The sequence below is a fragment of the Acinonyx jubatus genome, chromosome E3 (genome assembly GCF_027475565.1).
Source record: "Acinonyx jubatus isolate Ajub_Pintada_27869175 chromosome E3, VMU_Ajub_asm_v1.0, whole genome shotgun sequence".
Lineage (NCBI taxonomy): Eukaryota > Metazoa > Chordata > Mammalia > Carnivora > Felidae > Acinonyx > Acinonyx jubatus.
This window is the reverse complement of record NC_069398.1, coordinates 28,218,284-28,240,994: the sequence shown is the minus strand read 5'-3', so window position 1 is coordinate 28,240,994 and position 22,711 is coordinate 28,218,284. Positions and strand designations below refer to the sequence as shown.

At 50.9% G+C, this 22,711-nt stretch overlaps 1 protein-coding gene across 3 annotated transcripts in view; it reads left to right on the top strand.

Moving 5' to 3' along the window:
- Window positions 1–22,711, top strand: part of COL26A1 (collagen type XXVI alpha 1 chain) — a 200,385-nt gene that overhangs the window by 89,216 nt on the left and 88,458 nt on the right. For 2 of the 3 annotated variants that reach the window (XM_027042028.2, XM_027042026.2), the window contains one exon: window positions 19,015–19,118. In XM_027042028.2, coding sequence (XP_026897829.1) covers window positions 19,015–19,118 — 104 coding nt within the window. The remainder of the gene's footprint in view (window positions 1–19,014; window positions 19,119–22,711) is intronic. The other variant, XM_027042027.2, reaches the window with a different exon arrangement.

Below are 22,711 nucleotides of genomic sequence, written 5' to 3'. Positions count from 1 at the left end.
TTTTTTTCCCCCGCTCAGCCCTTCCTGCAAATATTCATGGAGGGCCCTACTGTGTGCCAGAGGGGAACGTGATGGAGAGTAAAACCAAGTCGTTTTCCCCATGGACTTTATATTCAGCTAAATATGAAAACGAGAAAAAATATTGCCTCGTAATGAATGCGTCACCTTCAGATAGGGTGATGTGGCCGGGCACGGATTGGGGCTACTTCAGAGCAGGTAGGGGAGACACCCTGGGGGGATGATGTTGATGCTGAGCAAAGAGTGAGGAGAAACAGCTTCCATGTGATGATCGGGAAGGGTGGTCGGTGCAAAGGCCCTGAGAAAGGGAGGTCCCAGACGAAGGAACAGAGAGGAGGTCCGTGTCCAGGAGCAGAGCAACTGAGGAGGAGGGTATAGGCAGAGGCTGATCTCTGTGGGCTTAAGTTTGGCTTTGAGTCAGTGTATCGGGAAGCCATGGAGAGTTTTAAGTAGAGATGAGAAATGATCTGATTGAGGTTTCTTTCTGATCAGCTTTTTATTTTGAGAGCAACGTCAATTCACGTGAAGTTGTAAGAAATAATACAGAGAGATTCCGTATGTTCCGTCTCTTTTTTGGATCCCGTGTACCGTTCATTCTATTCCTCTCAATGATGACATCTTGCAGAATGAGAGAATGTGTCACAACCAGCGCATCGAGATACTGACATTAATGCAGTCAAGACACAGAATATTCTCTGCACCGCAGGACCCCGCATATTGCCCTTCTGAAGCCACACCCACTCTCCTCCTGCTCCCCAATGCCTCTCAAATCCCTGGTAACCACCAATCTGTTCTCTACCTTTAAAACTTTGCCATTTCAGGGCGCCTGGGTGGCTCAGTTGGTTAAGCATCTGACTTCGACTCAAGTCATGATCTCACGGTTCGTGGGTTCGAGCCGCGCTTCGGGCTTTGTGCTGACAGCTCAGAGCCCGGAGCCTGCTTCGGATCCTGTGTCTCCCTCTCTCTCTGCCCCTCCCCCCGCTCATGCTCTGTCTGTCTCTCTCTCTCTCTCTCAAAAATAAATAAACATTTAAAAAAATTTAAAAAACCTTTGCCATTTCAAGAACGGAACGAAAAGTAGGTAAACTTTGGGCAGTGGGTTTTTTCTCTCATCGTCATTTTCCGGAGAGTGATCTGGGCTGTTGAGTGTATGAGCAGTTCGTTCCTTTTTTATTGCCGAATAGTATTCCACGGCGTGCGTGTACCAGGTGGTTTAGCCATTTATCTGTTGAGAGACCTCTGGGTTGTTTCCAGTTTGGGGCTATTCGGAATAAAACTGCGTAAACATTCCGGTTCCTTCAGATATTTGCGTGAACACAGGTTTTCATTTCTCTGGGCAAGTGCCCACAAGTGCAATTGTTGGGTCTTTTGGTGGTTGTGTGTTTAGTTTTTCTAAGAACCTGCCAAACCGGTTTCAGAGTGGCTGTACCATTTTACATTTCCACCAGCGAGGTCTCACTGACCCAGATTCTCTGTTTCCCTGCCGGCATTTGGTGTTATCACTCTATTCCATTTTAGCCATTCTGTGTAGTGTCTTTTTTTTTTTTTTTCAACGTTTTATTTTATTTTTGGGACAGAGAGAGACCGAGCATGAACGGGGGAGGGGCAGAGAGAGAGGGAGACACAGAATCGGAAACAGGCTCCAGGCTCCGAGCCATCAGCCCAGAGCCTGACGCGGGGCTCGAACTCATGGACCGCGAGACCGTGACCTGGCTGAAGTTGGACGCTTAACCGACTGCGCCACCCAGGCGCCCCTCATTGTGGTTTTCTATGAACTCTTTGCCTTGCCTTCGATCTTGGAGATCTTCTCCTGTGTTTTCCTCTAAAAGGTTTTCAGTTTTGTGTTTGACATTTAAGTCCACGATCCATTTTGAGTTAATTTTTGCACAAGGGGTGATGTTTAGGGCAAGGCTAATTTTTTTTTTTTTTTTTTTTTCCGTGGATATCTGATCGCTCCAGTACCATTGCTGAGATGGCAGCCTTCCTTTCTTGGACTGCTTTTGCATGTTTGTTAAAAATCATTTCGGGGGCACCCGGGTGGCTCAGTCGGTTAAGTGTTCGACTCCTGATTTCGGCTCACGTCGTGATCTCACCGTTTATTGAGCTCTGCACTGACAGCACAGAGCCCCCTTGGGACTCTCTGTCTCCCCCTCTCTCTCTGCCCCTCCCCTGCTGGCACTCTGTCTCTCAAAGTAAATAATAAAGTAAAATGTAAAAGTATCATTTGGGTATATTTGTGTTGGTCTAAGTTCTCTGTTCTGTTCCGTTGATAATACGTGTCTACGGGTCCGTCTCATTACCTGTTGGTCTTGCTGTTGGTATGTAATGAGTCTTGAAATCGGAGAGGCTGATTTTGTTCCCACTTCCTTCTTCCTCTTCACAATTGGCTTAGCAACCTTAGTTCCTTTGTCTTTTCATATAAATTTTATGATAATCCAGTCTACAGCTACCAAAAATCTTGATGCGATTTGTGCAGGAATTACATGAAACCTTTACATCCACTTGGAGAGAATTATTATCTTACTATGTTCAGTCTTCCAGTCCAGGAATAGCGTATGTCTCTCCATTTATTTGGATTTTTTTTTTTTTTTTTACTTATTTCATCTTTCATTGCTTTCTTACAGTTTTTGGCCTACGTGCTCTGTTCTTTCTTTTTAAAAAAAAAATTTTTTTTGGAGTGATTGTAAGTCGTGCCTTTTGGTAGAACTGGTAAACTTGACTTTTCAGTTTCAATATCCTTGTGTTCGTTGCCAGTATATATAAATGCAATAGATTTTTGTGTGTGTTTATTTTTTTTAATTTTTTATTTAAAAAAAATTTTTTTTTCAACCTTTATTTATTTTTGGGACAGAGAGAGACAGAGCATGAATGGGGGAGGGGCAGAGAGAGAGGGAGACACAGAATCGGAAACAGCCTCCAGGCTCTGAGCCATCAGCCCAGAGCCCGACGCGGGGCTCGAACTCACGGACCGCGAGATCGTGACCTGGCTGAAGTCGGACGCTTAACCGACTGCGCCACCCAGGCGCCCCTTTGTGTGTGTTTATATTGTATCCTCTGACCTTGTTGAGTTCATATGTTAGTTTTGGGCATTTTTCTGTAGATTCCGTGACACTTCTTTTCTTCAGACAATCATGTCATCTGTAAGTAGCGACTGCCTTGTTTCCTCATTTCAGATCTGTGTGTCTGTCATTTTCTCTCTTTGCCTTTTCTCTGGCCAGAACTGCCGGCACTCACTGGGTAAGAGTGGAGAGAGCAGAGAGAATGCTTTGTTCCCAGCCACGGGGGGGGGGGGGGGGGGGGGAAGTCTTTCACCAGTAAGTATAATGTTAACTGCAAGGATTTCGTGGATGTTCTCTATCAAGCTGAGGAAATTCCCTGTATTACCATTTTTTTTCTGAGGGTTTTCATCATGGGCACTGATTTTTGTCAATATGTTTTTTTGCACTGATTGACATGATTACGTGATTTTTTTAAAATTAATTTTTATTTATTTTTGGCAGAGAGAGAGAGAGCGTGCATGAGCTGGGAAGGGGCAGAGAGAGAGGGAGACAGAGGACCTGAAGCAGGCTCTGTACTGAGAGCAGAGAGCCCAACATGGGCCTTGAACTCATGAACTGTGAGATCATGACCTGAGCCGAAGTCGGATGCTTTAACAGACCAAGCCACCCAGGCGCCCCTATGTGATTTTTAATATGGTGATTACGTTGACTCATTTTGGGATATTAAACCTACATGGCATCCTTGGAATAAACCCCACTTGGCCATGGTGTATAATTTTAAAAAATATATAGCTGAATTCTACTTGCTCATATTTTGTTTGAGGATGTTTATGTCTGTATCCATGATGGATATTGGTCTGTGGTTTTCTTGTTTTCTACTGTCTTTGTCTGACTTCGGTATCAACGTCTCATAAAATGAGTTAGGATGTGCTCCTTCCTCTTGCATTTTCTGGAAGAGGATGTGTAGAATTGGTATTAGTTCTTAAACGTTTGGTAAAATTCTCTGATGAAAACATCTGGGTCTGGTGATTTCTTTTGAAGGAGTGTTTAAGCTACAAATGCAATTTCCTTAATAGTTATGGCGCTATTTAAATGACCTATTTCATCTTGAATGGGGGTAATTTGCATTTTTCAGTGGGGTAATTTGTGTTTTTCAATGGCTTGGTCCGTTTCCTCTACACTGTTAATATTTACATGTGTAGTGATATTACCTGTTTCATTCCTGAGATTGATAATTTGTGTCGTCTCTTGTTTTTCCTTTGTCAGTCTTGCTAGAGTTTGGCCATCTCATTGGTCTTTCTGGAGAACCAGCTTTGGGTCTCACTGATTTTTCTCTGTTGTTTTTCTGTTTTCAATTCCATTGCTTTCTGCTCTTATCTCTACGATGTCCTTTTTTCCACTTGCTTTGAATGATTTTTCTCAACTTTCTGGAGGTTCCTGAGATGGACTGGTTTAGGTTTGGAGAAGATCGCTGGCTGTCGTGGGGAGAATGGGCACAGGCAACTGCGAGGTGATGGGGGCTCACGCTAGGACAATAGCTGGGGAAGTGGAGAGAAGTGGCTGGATTCAGGAGGTGTCTTGAAGCAGAGATAACAAGAATCTGATCACGGAGCGGCAGGGAGCAATCGGGAACAACCCTAAATGTTTGGTGTGTGAGCGGCTGGTTGGCTGTGCGTGCCGTTCATTATGCTGAGGACACTCAGGGGTGTCAGCCCTAAGAGGTGGAAGCCGGCAGCTCTGTTTTGGCCAACTGAAGCTTGAGATGCCCATGGGGCATCCATGGAGGGCGGGGGGCAAGTAAGAGGTTGAGTGAAAAGCCCAGGGCACCAGGAAGATTCTGGGACTCGGGCCATAGTGCATTTCATGGATTCTAAGACGCCATTGGTAGGAAGAACTGTGTTATCTTACCATCCCTGAGACTTAAACCCATTAAATGATAGCACACCATCAACTGTGTCCGCCATGTTGAACTGTAACAGTGCGTGCATGTTGGAACCTAGGAGATGTGGCGTGATTGAGGATCGAGAGCATGTAGACCGTGTTTGAAGCTGCAGGATTGGAGGTGGACTTGGGGATGACCAGATGGAGAAGGGGTGCTGCTTCCCGAACATTCCGGGCACCCCCACCTCAGAGGCGAGACTAAGGAAGACGGGCTGGCTAACGAGGTGAGAGGGAGCAGCCAGGGCAGAGGGAGGATCAGAGAAACCAGGTGCCCCAGGAGGTGAGTTTCAGGAGGGAGGAGAAGAGGGGGAGAGCCCAAGTCTCCCAAATGCTCTGGGAAACCTGTTAGGATGAGGCTTGAGAACGCATTAGAATTGGCAATGTGGGGTGGCTGGGACCCCGGCAAGTGCAGTTTTGAGGACTGGTGGGGGACGGAGGCCATGATGGTTCCGGCAGAGGAGCAAAATGAAAGGCGAGAAGTTTCAAGAAGTTCTTGCCGGGAAGGGAGCATAGATGGGGCTGGGAAGCTGGGGGCAGCACGGGATCAAGGGAGGGATTTTGCTTGTTTCTTTTGTTTTTCTTTCTTTTTTTTTTTTTTTAAGTTTATTTATTTATTTTGAAAGAGAGAGCAGGGGAGGGGCAGAGAGAGAGGAGCATAAGAGAGAATCCCAAGCAGGTTCCATGCTATCAGCGTGGAGCCCAACGTGGGGCTTGAACTTACAGACTGTGAGATCATGACCCGAGCCTAAATTGAGTCGGAGGCTTAACCAACTGAGCCACCCAGGCACTCTGTTTCTTTCTAAGACGGGAGGTACAGGAGCATAGTTGTAAACTGTGAGCTGCCAGGAACGGCCGCACAGGAGGGCAGAGGGCCGCCAAGAAGCCCAGAGCCAGCGAACCTGCAGCAGGAGGGGAAGGGGGGCCTTGTCAGAGCGGCACAGCAGGAGAGGCCGTCACCCCTGTGGGTTCACCCATGTGGAGCTGAGATGGTCTGAACTGGGGGCAACTCTACCAACTCACGAGGGCCTTGATGGCAGGCCCACCATGTTCCGCCCCCGTATCCCCAGGGCTCACCGCGAGGTCCTGCGCACTGAGACGCTCCGCAGTGTCCATTAAAGGAACGCATCCACCTTCTTGTTGGAGGAAAACAAAATTTAATACAGCTGTGTCCCGTGGGGATTTTCCCATTCTGTGATTTTTCATACGTTGGATTTCTGTGGCATGTGTGTGTGTGCGCACGTGTGTGATGGAGGTACCTGTCTGTAATGTTCACAGACAAACACGAGGCCCAGAGGACCATGCCAGGCGCCCAGTGAGTCGGCAGCTGGTGTGCAGAGAGCGCCAGGGGGATTCCTCCGCCAGGCCGCCAGGCCTGGTCTCACTTGGAGGAACCCCCTGCTTCAGGGTTCTAAGATCTTGTGTTTCATCGTTCAGTTGTTTGTGTGGAACTGATGGAGAACCTGAGAGCAGGCGCTAGGGTGCAAAAAACCATGGCCCCTCTCTCACAGAAGTTGCGTGTGTGTATGTGGGGGGGGGCACCCCTCGATGAGGGATCATCAAAGACTCACAGCAGTGGTGTCCCTGATATGAGACCTGGTCCTGGGGTTTCCCTGGGGGAATGACATCGGAGCAGAGATCTCTGGGATGAGGGGATTTCACTAGGGACTCGTGGGGGGGAGGGGAGAGGGGGGAGGAAATAACCTCGGGGGGGGGGGGTGCGCCTTCTCTAGCTAGCTCCACAGCGAGGGGTTGAGTGCCAAGACTTCCCTGTGAGAGGAAGGCAGAGGGGACAAGCCAGGCCTCTCCTCTCTGTGCCTCAGCTTCTCTTCCTGGGAAATGAGGATATAACCCCTGTCTTGCTTTGGGGTGGAAACCAGACCCCTGGCTGTGCGTCCCCGGGGCAGCTGCTGGAGGGGGCGGGCCAGGCCCGGGGCCTGCCGGACAGATTTGGAACACCTAGCCCCAGGGACTCCGGGTAGGGGGCTGGGGGTTCAGTTTTCCGCGGCCTGGCTTCTCCCTGGCCCCTCGGAGCTCTTTGATGGCCTTAGAGCCAACCTTTTCCAGATGTGCTGAGCGGAGGGGTTTGCCGGAACTCTCCGGGGCTTCATCGGCCTCCTTCGTTCCCCTCCACCAGACAGACGGCCCCCTGCCAGCCGGCCTCCCCACTCTGGCTGGGTTGCCTGCTGCCTGCTAGGCCTTGTGAAGTCCCGGACTTAGTACTCTCTTAAAACACGGCCTTTCTTCCCCGCCTGTCCTCCTCAGCCAGCCTGTGTGGATGGAGAAGCTCAGGGAGGCTGAACCCCTGCAGCGTGGGGCTCGTCTGGGCTGCGTCCCCCTCCCCCGCCACGACTCCCCAGTGGACCGTGGGCCTGGGCTGTCGTGGGAGGGGAGGCCTGGGCGGAAGCCACTGCCCGCTGGGCCCGCTGTCCCTTGCGTCTGGCACTTAAGAATGACTAGCTTGGATGTGGAGGAGGCCAGAGGCTGGAAACCCCCTCCTCCCGCCTCGGAACTGCGGTGGGACAGCCCCTTCCCTCCCACTGGCCCCGCTGCTATTAATCAAGAGATTAATAATCTCCTGCCTCCCTTTCTGAAACCCCCACTCCCATTTCCTGTTGAGTCTCCAGCCTGTCTCGGTACCTCCCAGTCTGGTCCTCCCCGTGGTGGTCCCTGGTAAGGAAGTGGGGCCAGGAGCCTGCAGCCGAAGTGCCCAGTTGGGGGGGGGGGGCAGCGGCGCCCCCACGTGAGGTCTCCGGGCTGGCGATGCCCAGATGATAGCCCTGTGCTGGCACACACTGAGGGACCTCCTGATGCTTTGGGGACCCCACCCACCTTTGGAGGCCAAAGAGCCATGGCCTCCACTTACACACCTCCAGTGACGGGCACCTCACCCCTCCTGGGATCCTGTTCTTCAAATGCCCTTTCACATGACCTTGTGCACCCAGGGCCACCTTTGGGGAAACACGGGATACATCTGCCCCCTTTGCGGAGGGTAGTCATTGAGGAGCTCATGACTTCAGCCCTCTGTACTTGCTGAGAGGCTCTTGGGGGACCCTTCTCCATCTGCTTACAGTGGGGACAGCTTCCTGCCTGGCTGCCCACATAAGAACATGCGGCCACAGGTGGGGTGTCTCTAGGCAGATCTGACCACCACACTCCTCGGTGCCACGGTCCCTGGGTGGCCTCCCCATAGCTGGGAGGGGTGGTCTCCTAGCCGGTGCACAAGGCTGTCTGTTGAGGGCCAGGAAAACCACATCAAGTCTTCTGATTATTTTTTAATCTATAAAATAGGAGTGAAATTCAGCTCTACTGATTTTTAATATATGCCAAGACAGCATGTAATACACATGTACAGACATGTATGAATTAACATGGATAGATATATTAAATTTTTTTTTAATGTTTATTTTTGAGAGAGGGAGAGAGAGAGAGAGAGTGAGCAGGGGAGGGACAGAGAGAGAGAGAGAGAGAGAGAGAGAGACAGACTCAAGCAGGCTCCAGGCTCTGAGCTGTCAGCACAGAGGCCGATGCGGGGCTTGAACCCACAAACTGGGAGGTCATGACCTGAGCCGAAGTCGGACACTTAACGGACCGAGTTGCCTGGGTGCCCCAGTTAATATGTGTACATGGTGGGCTCGAACATATTTTGCTGGTCAGGAGATGCTCTGGAAGGCCTAGCCAACATCAGCCACTGCGGTCTCCACGCGCCCAGGCCAGACTCCTTGCCGGCTTTGGGGGCTTCCACAGCCGCCCTGCCTGCTCCCCAAATGCACCAGATCTCATCCCAAACCACCTCCTGGCTCTCCTGGTGCTGGCTGCCTCCTCGCCTTCTCAGCTCAGCGGAACTTCCTCAAGCGTTCTACAACGTAGGGAGACTTTTCGGGCCCCTCCCAGTGGAAGTGGCCCTGCCCTGCCCGCCCCATCCCTGCTGGCCGTCAGTGTCCAGCGATGTCCCCCACCCGACACCCTGAGCAACTCTGCAGAGCTGTGGTGTCGTGGCTGGCATTGCAGTTGCCATCTGGTACGCCATCCGTTGTTTCTTTCATTCTACCCATTTTTATTGAGCGCACAGGATGTGCCCTACCCTGAGCTAGGCCTGGGGCACAGCCAGCGGCTTTAGTAGAGGGGACAGGCATCAGATGAATGCACGGGTGGTGGTAAGTGTTTGGAAGACAAGTCAGAGTTCTATGACAGTATAAACCGAGGGGACCTAGCCTGCGGTGGGGTGGTTGTGACTGAGAGCAGGCTGGTCAAGGAGGCCCTCCCAGAGGAGGCGTCACGTTTTCCCAGCCTGGGGGGCCGTGCCGGACTTTGTGGGTGTCTCGGGCAGAGGGAACAGTAGGTGACAAGCTCTGACATGGCGAGGAGCTTTGGGGGTTCATCAGCTCAGAGGCCGATGCTGCTGGGGGTCCCCAGAGGGGTCAGAGATCGGTGAGCGGGGAGACAGCCAAGGTGGATAGCGGCCAGATCTGGGAAGTCCACGTGGTCATCCGAAGGATTTGGGTTGTGTCCTAAGATTAAAGAGAAGCCGGGCAGGTTTATGGAGGAAGTTTGTGCTCAAAGCACAAACTGGAGCTTGTACGGAGGCTGGAGGAGGGGGGGTGGGTGTGGGAGCTGGGTGCCCATTAGGGGTCATGGCCGCCTGCTGGGAGGGTGGTGATGGAGGCTGGACTGGGGTGGGTGGGGGGCAAGCGGTGGGGAGGTAGGATCTACCTGGTGGAGGTTGAGCTCTCAGGGCTCTGTCATGGGAGGCGCACAGAGGGGGAGAGTCAAAGTCCTCGTGGATATTTGAGTAACGACCCCCAGGGGAGTGTGTATTCTGGAGTTTGCTGGTGAGGGAAGCCCCAGGATCCGCCCATCAGACGGAGCAAATCCGAAGAGGTCAGAAGTCCCTAAATTTGGGTCATCTTGGAAAAAACAACAACCCAGAACTGGTGAGGTGGGAGAAACCCCATGGAGACTCTAAATTGCGTTTGGAGAATTTCAAGGTAAGAAGGGACCTTTGAATCTGTGGCATCCCAGCCCAGACTTCACAGAGGGCTCAGAGAGGCGGGGGCTCACTCAAAGCTCCCGGAGGGGCAGAGATGCATTGGAGTGAACTAGAAACAAAGCAGCCAGAAAGCCCCATGTTTATCTTGCCTGACCACATGTTTGATCCCCTCGGGCCAAGGCAGCCTGGGCTGTCCTTGCGGGGGCCACCCTGTGCACACCTGCAGCGTCTCCTTCCCTGTATCCGGATCTCGGCTGGGCCATCTGACCTCTTGGATGCATTGGGGTGGGAGGTGGGGGGGGCAGCCAATGAAAACACGGGCCCTGGAGGGTATACAGTCTAGCGTGGGGAGCGGGCTCGTCCGCATCCTGATGGCGCAGGCCGACTGGGGGCTCCACACAAGCTCGGGCGGGGACTGTGTCCTCATCCACAAAACGGGACAGTGATACAGGACCAGTGGGCCAAGCATCCGGTGTTCAGCAGATACAACTCCCTTCCATCCCTCTTTCTTTTCTGAGCCAGTTTTGACACCAGTAAAGTGGGCATGTATGGAGAGCACTTTCTGTGGACCAGTGAGCGACTTCTCCTCCCTCAGCCCGTGCCGATAGCTGTGTGGCCTTGGATGCCTGTTGGCCAGCAGGCTCCAGGAGGACCGTCACGTCACGGGAGCCAGACCCCCAGGCAGTCGGTGGGTCCAAAGTGTTGCCCACTTACTACGTGCCAGGCACAGACAAGGGCCTTGCCCTCCTGGAGCACGTGGTGTGGCAGAGACACAGGCATCAGTTATGAGTCAGGAATGCAGTTTGTAACCTGGGGGAAATGCTATGAAGGCAGGGCACAGGGACACAGGGCACAGGCGGGAACGTTGATGCGGTCAGAGGCCTCAGGAGGGCTTCCTGGAGGAGAGGGCCTTTGAGATGGGGGTGGAGGGGACTGGGCCTTAACTAGGTAACACAGAGAGAAAGAGAGAGAGAGAGCACGCACGAGCGAGCATCCCTTAAGCGATTTGGAAGGCCAGTATGGCTGGAAAGCAGGAATGAGGGACTTAAGGGTCAGGGGCCTGGTGGATGCCAGGCCAGAGCACGCAGGGCTCGTGGACCATGGTGTGGACTTCGTTCTCCCCTCCAGTGGACACCGCGGCACTACAGAGTCAACAGGCTGGAGGGCCATCTCCACCTGGGGGAGAATCAGGCCCCAGAGGCCAATCTGGTTTCTCTTCCTCCCGCATCCATCCGGGAGTCGTTAAAGCCCTGGCGGTGGGGGTCGCTCCCGGGTCCACGTGGCCCCCGCCCAGGACCTCATCCTTGGGTCGTCACATCGCCTCGAAGGAACAGGCCTGCCACCACCACCTGGATGGTGGGGTGAGCCCTGTGCGGGGGTGCAGCCTCTTCTGGGGAGCCCTAGGCTAGCCGGGTTCTCTCCAGGAGCGCAGTGTCCCCGAGTGAGACCGACCTCAAGAGGTTCAGCGAAGTCTGTAAACGCTGGGATTATTGCTGTTTGTCTGATTGTGGGGGCGGCCTGGGGGCTGATCTGATTTGAAAGGGATTGCTCCCTGGGGTGAGGGATGGGAGCAGGGCGGGAGGTGTCTCTGCCCCTTGGGAACAGTCTTCAAACAGCTGCAGAAGGTATAGTTGCCCCCTTACCTCACAGAGGCACTCAACACGGTGTGAGTTTGTGTCTGTGTGTACTTCTGTTGATGGACCGGTTTTTGACAAAGAGCCACTATGTCTGTTTTAAGGTGTGACAGGTGATGTTCTGATGCACGTGCACATTGTGAAATGATTACCGCAGTTAAACTAAAGAGCACATGCACCACGGCCCCCAGTTACCATTTGTGTGTGTGTGGTGAGAACGTTGGGTGTCTACTCTCTTAGTGAACTTCCGCTCTATGATACGTCATGATTATTTAGCTTATTTCTTTTTAAGGCTTATTTATTTTTGAGAGAGAGAAGGAGCGCACACAAGGGGCAGAGAGAGTGAGAGAAAGAGAGAATCCCAAGCAGGCTCCGAGCTGTCAGCACAGAGCCCGATGTGGGGCTCGAACGCACGAACCGGGAGATCATGACCTGAGCCGAAATCAAGAGTCGGGCGCTTAACTGACTGAGCCATCCAGGCGCCCCTTATGGTACATTATGACAGTTGTCACATTGTTTATTAGGTTTCTAAGACTTATTTGTCTTATAACTAAAAGTTTGCACCCTTTTATCAATCTCTTCCTCTTTCCCCCACCTCCTAGCCTCTGCTAACCACCATTCTATTCTGTGTTACTATGAGTTCCACCTTTTTTAAAAAAATTTTTTTTAACTTTTATTAAAACACTTTTTGTCATGCTTATTTATTTTTGAGAGACAGTGAGAGGGACAGAGTGTGAGCGGGGGAGGGGCAGAGAGAGACACAGAATCCGAAGCAGGCTCCTGGCTCTGAGCTGTCAGCATAGAACCTGACACGGGGCTCCAACCCATGAGCCGTGGGATCGTGCCCTGAGCTGAAGCCCCATGCTTAACAACTGAGCCCCCCAGCCGCCCCTGAATTCCACTCTTTTGATGATGTTCCATATACGAGATCATTCATTTTTGTCTTTCTGTGTCTGGCTTTTTTCACTTAGCATAATGTCCTCCAGGCTCATCCAAGTTGTCACATATGGCATTTCCTCCTTTTTTGTGGCTGAATAATATTCTATCGTGCGTGCGTGTGTGTGTGTGTGTGTGTGTGTGTGTCTAATTTCTTTATCCATTCATCTGTTGATGGACACTCCAGTTGTTTCTACATCCTGGTTATTGTGAACAATGCTGCAGTGGACAATGGGGATGCAGATGTCTCTTTGAGATACTGATCCGATTTCCTTTGGATAAATACCCAGAAGGGGAATTGCTGGATCACATGATAATTCTATTTTTAATAATCTGAGGGACCTCCAAATGCTTTTCCACAGTGGCTGCACCAATTTACATTCCCGCCAACAGTGCACGGGAGGTCCCTCTTCCCCACATCCTTATCAACACTTAGTATCTTGTCTTTTTCTTTTTCTTTTTTTTTTTAGGAGAGAGAAAGAGGGAGAGAGCGAGAGGGGGAGAGGGACAGAGGGAGAGATAGATAATCTTTTTTTTAAAGTTTATTTATTTTGAGAGAGGGAGAGAGCGAGAGAGCGTGCAAGTTGGGACATTTATTTAATAGACAGTCCTTGAGTTTGGGAAGTCCAAGATCAAGGTTATGGAGCAGAGAAGATCAGCATTGGACTGGTAGGCTGAGTAAAAAAAATCTGCCCTCACCCATGGGGGTGAGCGTCATCCAATCCGTTGAAGGCCTGGACAGAACACAAAGACAGAAGAAGGGCCCATTTACTCTCTTCTGGAGACATCCATCCACTCACACCCTTGGACATCAGCACTCCTGGTCCTTGGGTCTCGGGACTCGAACTAGGACTTACACCCTCGGCCCCCTGGGCCTCCCTGGGAGCCACGCCACAGGCTTTGCTGGGCCTCCAGCTTGCAGATGGCAGATTGTGGGACTGCTCAGCCTCCATCGTTGCGTGAGCCAACTCCTATAAATAAATCTCTTTCTGTATGTCTCCATGTAGGCCAGTGGTTCAGCTGCTCTGGAGAGCCTAATACAGCTACTGTTTTCAATTATACTCATGGTCGTGAAGCTATTCCTGGGTATCAGTTGCCCCTCCCGTCTATGAAGCCCTCCCAAATACAGCCTCATCTGCTTCATCTTCTATAGTCACATCAATAAGTAACTGATAGGGGCGCCTGGGTAGCTCAGTCGGTTGGGCGTCCGACTTCAGATCAGGTCGTGATCTCATGGTTGATGAGTTCGAGCCCCGCATCGGGCTCTGGGCTGACAGCTCAGAGCCTGGAGCCTGCTTCGGATTCTGCGTCTCCCTCTCTCTCTGCCCCTTCCTCCCCCCCTCAAAAATAGATAAACAAAAAAAAAAAAAAAAAAAAAAGAAAAAAAGAAAAATAAAATAAATAACTGATAAGAGGAAATGCAAATCAAAGCCACAATGAGATTATCACCTCACACCTGTTAAGATGGCTACTATCAGTAAGACAAAAGATATAGGGGGGCGCCTGGGTGACTCAGTCGGTTAAGCGTCTGACTCTTGATTCCGCTCAGGTCGTGATCCCAGGGTCATGGGATCGAGCTCCGCGTTGGGCTCCCCACGGGGCATGGAGTCTGCTTAAGATTCTCTCTCTCCCTCTGCCCCCTCCCCTGCTTGCTCTCTCTCTCTCTCTCTCAAATACATAAATAGTATTAAGCTAAACACTAGATTTATGTATTTTACTGCATGTAAATTGTACTTTAATAAAAACATTCCATTCCAATGTGAGGCATGAACTCCATGCTTCGCTTCAAAGCACTTATACGTGCTTATACGTTATATAACGTATAACGTCATCGCGTGTGTGCTGATGTGGCAGAGAGGACCCGTGCTTGCATTCCCATTGTCTGGCACATGGCAGGCTCTTGGCATGTACCTGCTGAGTTCACGGATGAGTGTCGGGTTCAAACCAGTCTCTGTGCAAGTTGCCGTGGGGGGGCTCAGGTGGGAGCCTGTGGACGCTGGCCAGGAGCGGGGGTGCTTCACAGAGGAGGACAGGACATTTGAGTCATACCCTGAAGGCTCTTGGGAATTTATCTCAGGCAGAATAAAGGAGGAAGGGCAGGTAGACAGAGGGGCCTGCATGTGCAAAGGCCCAGAGGCAGGAAGAGTGGGTTGTGCAGCGGTGGTAGGAGCCCTGGCTGATGGTGGCAGGCAGGAGGAAGGGAGCATAGAAGGTAGGAGCGTCTTCTTTACTGACCTAAAGAGCTTAGTCTGTGGGAGCCATGGGAGGTTTTGAGAGAGGGCAGTCACGAAATTGGATCTGCGTTTTAGAAAGATCACTGGGTTTGCAGAGTGGACCTCAGTGGAAGGGCTGGGGGGGGCTAGCCCAGCCTGTGCCCAGTCTGCGAACACTGCCTGCTGCCTAGGGCGGTCAGGTGAGACCTGAGGGCTGGTGAAGCAGCGCCACCTACTGGTGCTCCTGGACTTCACAGGCCGTCTGGTTCCTTCTGGTCCCGGAGTGGGACAGGCCAGCCCATGGCCCACGGAACGGAGGGCAGAAAGACACCCTCTCTGGAGCGTGAGCGTTCCCTCTAGTTCAGAGCCCGAGATCAGGATCTTGTGCAGGGAGGAAAAATGTTCCCTCAAACGAACACAAATTGTAGTTTCTGCCACCTTGTAGCAGCGTGACCTTGAGAAAGTTACTTAACTTCTCTGTGCCTCAGTTTCCTGATCTGTAAATTAGGATTAGTAACAGTATCCACCCGTTGAGACTGTTATGAGCTGGCGAATGTAAAACACTCGGAACAGTGACTGGAGCGTGGCGAACACTCAAAGCTCTTACGAGATTTATTCTTGTGTTATCATCGTGGTCATTCGAGGCGTGGACTGAGGGATGCTTGGTGCATTTGGATGGCTCACAGGCTGGAGGGTGGAATGATATTCCATTGTGTGTATACACACCACAGGGCAAGGGCCAGCACTCGTGGCTAAGCAGGCCGACCCCCTGACCGCAGTGGGGACGGCCGAAGGGCGTGGGCCAGGAGGAACGAGGTCAGATCTGCATTTTGCAAAGCCAGCATCTATGCACCCCTCCTGCTCTGGGCACCTTGCATACGCGCCCTCCCAGAAAGCCTCACGCCCCTCATCCTGGTCTCCATGGAGTCCTCATGAGTAACGTGGGCAACTCCATACCCAGAGTTGGGGCAGAGCCCGAAGCCCGGGTCTTGTGTCCCCGCCGCCCAGGGCTCCATCTACCCCATGGCGCCGAGGTTCTAGGAGGCACCCCGTTCGTGGCATCCGCTGCTCTTGGCTGGATGCGAGCAGCAAGTAACTCGACCCTTTTCCTGCCTTGCACGTCTGCCCCGGGGAGTGCGGGGGTGGGGGGGTGGGTTCCACAGCTTTGCTGGTCCCCCTCAGCAGGAGCACCAGTCTCGTTCCAGGAATTGATTTAAAAACTGTCATCTTTTATCTAAATTAAAGCTTCCTCCCTCTCCTGGCTGGGCCTCGCTTCAAGCTGGGAGATTTGCAGCGGGAAGGCGGTGTGAGTGTTGAGCGTGTGAAAGCACGGGAGCGCGCGTGCATGTGAGCATGTGTGAGTGCGAAAGCACGTGAAAGGGTGTGTGCACGTAAGTGTGTGTGTTTATTACAACCTACAGAACCTACAGACCCCCTGCCCCCCCCCCCCCCAACCCGCACCGCCCTGTGGCAGTGTTTCCGGGAGGCAGTTGTGGGTCCAAAGGTCTGGGTCTGCTGTCCTGGTCCCAGCACGCAGACTCCTGGCCCCTCATTCGAAGTTTCCTGCCCCTGGCTGCACACAGCCTCACCGCCCCCCTTCCACCTCCAGGGGGGAAGCTCGTTTGCCAGAACGTTCATGAAACATGAGCGAGAAGAATTTTTTTTTTTTTAAGAGAAATTAGTGTAACAGGGTTGTTCAGATTTAGTGCAGGATTTCTGAAATTTGAGACGCGACTCATGTGTTTTCCTGTCAACAGGGCATCTCGAAACGTCACGCCTGCTGCTACCAATTAATTCATAATTTTCCCATTCACCGATTAAGTTGCTTGGTGTCAGCAGATCCGGATTTTGTGAACTCACGAAGCTCTGTTTTCAAGAGGAAGTTGTGCGAATGAGATCGAGCAGCAAAGTTATAATGATGCATGGAAATCGAATAGTAAAGCCAAATTTATCCCCTTGTGAAATTGGGTCCGATGTTGTGTGTGTGTCTGTGTGTGTGGTAACATTATGTTAGTTTCAGACGTATAGTGTTTGACTTGATATTTGAATATGTTGCCAAATGATCACCACGATAATTCTAGCTAACATCTGTCACCACACACAGTTACCAGAATTATTTTTCTAGTCCTTTTTTTTAAGCTTGTTCATTCGTTTTGAGAGAGAGAGAGTGGACACACCGCAGAGAGGCAGGGCAGGGCGGAGAGCGAGAAGGAGAGAGAATCCCAAGCGGGCTCCACACCGTCAGTGCAGAGCCCGACGTGGGGCTCGATGCCACAAACTGGGAGATCGTGACCTGAGCTGAAATCAAGAGTCAGATGCTTAACTGACCGAACCACCCACGTGCCCCCCCCACCCCAAGATGGATGGGAACTTGAAGATCTACTCTCTTGGCGACTTTCCCATATTCTACTCAGTGTTATTAACTACAGTCACCCTGCTGTACATTACATCCCAAGACTTGTTAACTTTATGACTGGAAGTTTCTACCTTTTGACCCCCTCCATCCATTTCGCTCCCCCTTCCTCTGCCCCAACTCGGGCAATCGTGTCTGTACTCTGTACGTATGACCTCGTTTTTTTCCTTTTCTTATATTCCACATGTAAGTGAAATCATACAGTATTTGTCTTTCTCTGATGTATTTCACTTAGCATAACGCCCACAAGGTTCATCCCTGTTGCCGCAAATGGCAAGATTTCCTTCCTTTTTATGGCTGATATTTCATTCGTACATGTATGCACCACATTTTATTAGCTGTTCCTCTATCGATGGACACTTAGGCTGTTGCCCTGTGTTGGCTGTTGTACCTCATGCTGCAGTGGACATGTGGGTACAGGTAGCGTCTCGAATTCATTTTTTTTGTTTTCCTTGCAGTAAATCCCCAGAAGTGGAATTGCTGGATCACATGGGAGTTGTGTTTTTAATTTTTAGAGGAGCTGTCAGCTGCCACACCAATTTCCACGGTGGCTGCACCAATTTACATCCCCACATGAGGGGATGCATGAGGGCTCCCCCTTCTCCACATCCTCGCCAACACTTGTTGTTTCTTGTCTTTTTTTTTTTTTATTATTATTATTTAAGTTTATTTATTTATTTTGAGAGGGAGAGAGGGAGAGGGCGTGAACAGGGGAGCGGCAGGGAGAGGGAGAGAGAAAGAATCCCAAGCAGGCTTTGCACTGTCAGCGCAGAGCCTGACGCGGGGCTCGAGCCCACAAACCGTGAGATCATGACCTGAGCCGAAACCAAGAGTCGGCCGCCTAAGCGACTGAGCCACCCAGGCTCCCGTTTCTTGTCTTTTTGAAGACAGCCATTCTCACCTCTGCGCACGCGCTAGAGGTGATAGCTCGTTGTGGTTTGGTGGTCTCTTATGTCTCAGAGTTTTGCAAAATAGTATCAAGCTTACTTGCAAGAAAAAGTTCACGACTGCAGGAGTGTGAAATTTTACTGTGGGACCCACCGCTCTTTGTGGGAGTTTTCTAGGGCTGTGAGGGTCCCACAATCGGGATTGCGAGTTTTCGTTGACGTGTCTCTATCATCCGCTAGGCTGTGATTTTCTCGAGGATGGGACTCTGTTTTACCAGTCGGTGACCGCAGGATTCCGCAGGCGCTCATATGTATTCATACGTATTCATTGGATGAGTCAACCGAAGAAATGATTGGGAAAGAGTGTTGGAATTCAGTAACTTCGGGGTGGTTAGAAGTCATGCACGTTCTGATATTTTTCTTTCCCTTATTCATGATCTTGGTCCGTGTCTTAGCTCGGGCTGCCGCAGCAAAATATCACAGGCTGGGTGGTTTCAACAACAGAAATGTGTTTTCTCAGATGGCCACCTTCTCGCTGTGTCCTCACACGGCCTTTCCTGAGTGTGTGCGTGAGCACAGAGATCTCTCTCTCTCTGTCTTCCTCTTCTCATAAGGCCACCAGTTCTAAGGAATTAGGGCCGCATCCTAACGACCTCATTTAACTAATTACCTCCTAAAGACCTTATATGCAAATACAGTCATATGGCAGGGTGGGCAGGGCTTCAACATATGAGTTGTGGGAACGCAGCTCAGTCCATGGCTGACATTTTCCCACCCTAGGTGGCCACGTTTGGAGACTTGCAGGAAGGCAGAGCTGGGGAGGGACTTTATAATGCACCCAGCACAGAGAGGGGTGACACAGCCAGTGGGCACAGAGCTGGGATGATGGACCCCACTACCCAGGTGGCTCCCAGAGCCCTGGGGCTGGGGCTGGGGGGCGGGGGTGGACGGGCGCTCACACTCTCCTGATGCTGCCCTTGTGTTAGTTACAGGACTCTGATCAGACCCACATACAAAGTGTCCTACCGCACGGTGACGGTGCTGGAGTGGAGATGCTGTCCTGGCTTCACCGGGAGCAACTGTGATGAGGGTGAGTCTGCCAGGGTGCGTGTGTGTGTGTGTGTGTTGGGGGGGAGTCCAGGCCAAACGGCTGGGGGCGGGGCACTGGGTGCAGGGGGACTGGGCACTGGCTGGAGTTCTGCCGGTGGGCACCGAGGCGGGGTCCCTGTGTGCCCCGGTCGGGTGCAGGATGGAGGCGAATTACGAGCCCTATAGCCTGGGGGAGGGGATTCGATTTGCCGCCTCTTTCTTCTGCTCTGGTGGATGGGGGGCGGGCAGGGCTGGCCACCGGGTTTCTGAGCAGGTGCAGCTGAGAGTTCACCAGCCTTGGAGCCACATCTGTTGTAGAATGAGGCAAACTGACCTGGTGGCCGGTGAACTGATTGTCCTGCCCTTCTGTCCCCGCTCCCGAGGGGGGGGTGGGAGGAGAGGGCCCGAGCTGGGGCCTTCCTTCCGAGCCCCTGGACCGGGCCCCAGCCTGCCTCTGCAACCCGAGGGGGCCAGATGGCAGCACTCAGGTGGGTCAGGGAGGGATGACAGTAAATCCCCCACCCCGCTCATGGCCAAGGAAGGTGGGTTCTGCCCAACCAACAGGTTTGCAGCCCACCTTGTTCCCATGCTAGCTGGTCAGTCTCGAGGCTCAGGGGCCAGTTTTGCATTTGGGAACGGTGGCTTTCTACGACATTGACTTTCTGATAAAATTATTTTCTGTCATTTTTTTTTTATCATCCAACTTACTGATTTTTTGTTTTACATATATGCTTTTATAAGGTAGGTGATAATGAAGTTACGATAAGTTATAATATGTTAGGAACATGCTCTCACTGTAAACTGCCTAAAATTCTTTGGGTTGTAAATAATAACGTAACAGAAGTAGCAGGAGTAATAATGATGACGATGCTTCAGGGGGCCCGTGGCCCAAAGCGGAGCTGCGGGAGGGGGCCGGGAGGCAAAAAGGGTCCAGTGGTACCGCCCTTCCTGACTTACAAGGCACCTGATCCTGGGAGGGGAGCTGGCCCACACTTGGGAGTGGGGCATAGAGCTGCGGTGGGTCTTTCCTTGGAGAGGAGCAGGAGGGGGCCGAGGGGTGGGGGGAGGCCAGGCTCCCCGAGGTGAAATTGGGGGTGGCTGGACCACACATACTTGATGTGAAAGACCACGGTTCACATCAGGTGCCTGGTTGAGTCGGAGGCCCTCAGAGCCAGGATCTGGATTTACTTATCCTGTCAATGCCACGGCCATGGGGAGAGACACCTGGTCCCTCCCACTGAACAGAGCAGTCATGCTGCCTGGATTCTGCAAGGAGCTGGGCGGGCAGGGGTTTCTAGGGACGTGATTGATTTACCCTGAAGTAACTAACTGAGTTTTCAGTGACTAATAAAACGAGCAACGTTGGACTCATACAGAGAAGGGCCCCTCTCTCTGCTCATCTTTAGAGGCCTTTGCTCAGCATTGGGAATGCTTCGGGCCCTTCTCTGAACTCCCAGAGGCCCCGATGCCCCCTGGCCCCCATCGTTGCCTTAGCTGACTGTAACCGTGTGTTTTCATGTCTGCCTCCCCCAACTGCCTCTCGCCACCTTGCAGACTGTGTGTTTCTTCTAAGGGTAACTGAGCCCGAATAGGGCTCCTTCCTCCCTCTCCTGGAAACCACCGCACTGCCTAAGCATGTACGTTTTTCATCTCTTTTTGTGTTCTCCTTATTAAAGGGATGAACTAGTAAACGAAGCGTAAGCCTCAGAATGTCTGAGTTTGCAATCTCACACAGATAGAACACGAGCGTGTGTGTGACAGAACTCATTAAGGTAACCAGCAGAACAGCAAAAGGGATTCAAAACGGGATTCGAGAAACTGATATAGATGCGACGGGGGAGGGGGCCCAGACCACCCTTAGGTCTGATAATCCACTGGGAGAACTCACAGAGCCAAAGAGCTCTTGCCTTCACAGCTTGTGGTTTATTACAGCGAAAGGTACAGATTCAGATCCTCAAACGGAGGACACCCATGGGACAGGGACCAGGAGGGGTCACACCCAGAGCTGCCGGGTGAGGTGCAGACAGCCGTTAAGTTCTCCCAGCACATGTAAAACAAGTTGACCAAAGTGTGGTGACCAGACGCTGGGAGAGACCTAACCCCGTATTTGCCCTATAGGAGCAATGGTTCAACATTTGCTAATTCAGGACCATGGTGACTGTAGAGAACACAGCTAAGGAGAATTAGGCATGTCTAAGTGTCTGTAACTATAATAGGTATATATCTAGAAATGTTTTTTCCTTATTACAAAAGCAAGCGCACGTTCAGTGTAGACAAGATAAAAATACCCAGAATCACGCCTCTCAAGGTAACCTTGAACCTCATTTTGGTGAAAAGCCTTCAGACCTTTTTTCCTGTGCTTTCATGTCAGTTGGGCGCTTTCGATAACTTTCTTTTTCACATAAGTTACCATGAATGCTTATCCGTGTCGATAGGTAGCTTTCTGCAGCAATATTATTAGTGGCTGTAAAATTTGGGTATATACTTTATTAACTGAACCCCTACTACAAGATATTGAAGTTGCTCCCAAGTTTTAAATTATTGCTAACATTACTGTAAACATCCTTTTTTTTTTCTGAGATAAAATTTACATACTCTGAAAAGCACCACTCTTTTTTTTTTTTTTAAGTTTTATTTTTATTTATTTTGAGTGAGAAAGAGAGAGAATGAGCGTGAGCGGGTGGGGGACAGAGAGAGGGGAGAGAGGATCCCAAGCAGGCTCCACGCTGTCAGTGCAGAGCCCGACGTGGGCCTCGATCTCACAAACCGTGAGATCATGACCTGAGCCAAAGTTGGATTCGTAACCAACTGAGCCACCTAGGCGCCCCTGAAATGCACCACTCTTTAAGTGTATGCTTTGATGAGTTTGATATATGCACACATTTCCATCACCTCCTGGAAAGTTCCCACCCCTTAGCAGCCACTGTGCTGATTTCTGTCACCGTAGATCAGTTATTCAAGTACGTATTCTTGAACTTCATATACATGGAAGCATATAATATATTCTCTTGTGTGTGGTTTCTTTCAATTATTATAATGTTTTTTGAGATTTATTCATATTGTGATATGTGTATCAGTTAATTCATTTTTATTGCTGGGTATTATCCTACTGTATAAATAACCACAATTTTATTTATGTATTGTCCCGTGGATAGATCTTTGGGTTGTTTCTAGTTTTTGGCTTTAAGAATAACACTTCTGTGAACATTCTTGTAATATCTTTCTGTGGATACATGTCTTTATTTCCCTTGGGTAAATCCCTGCAAGTGGAATTGCAAAGTGATGTTGTACATTTAGCTTTATAGGAAAGAGCCAAACTGTTTCCCACCAGTTCCGGTTGCTCCACATTGTTGCCAACATTTGGTGCTGTCAGCCTTTTTAATTTTAGCCATTCTAATGTGTCTGAAATGGTCTCTTGTTGTGATTGTAGTTTGCACTTCTCTGTTGACTAATGATGTTGAGCATCTTTTTGTATGTCTATCTGACGTACTTACCAGCCATTCTTATAGTTTCTTCTGTGAACTGTCTGTTCAGGACTTTTGCTCATTTTTAATTAGGTTGTTTAACTTCCTAAGAAATAGCCAAATGGTTTTC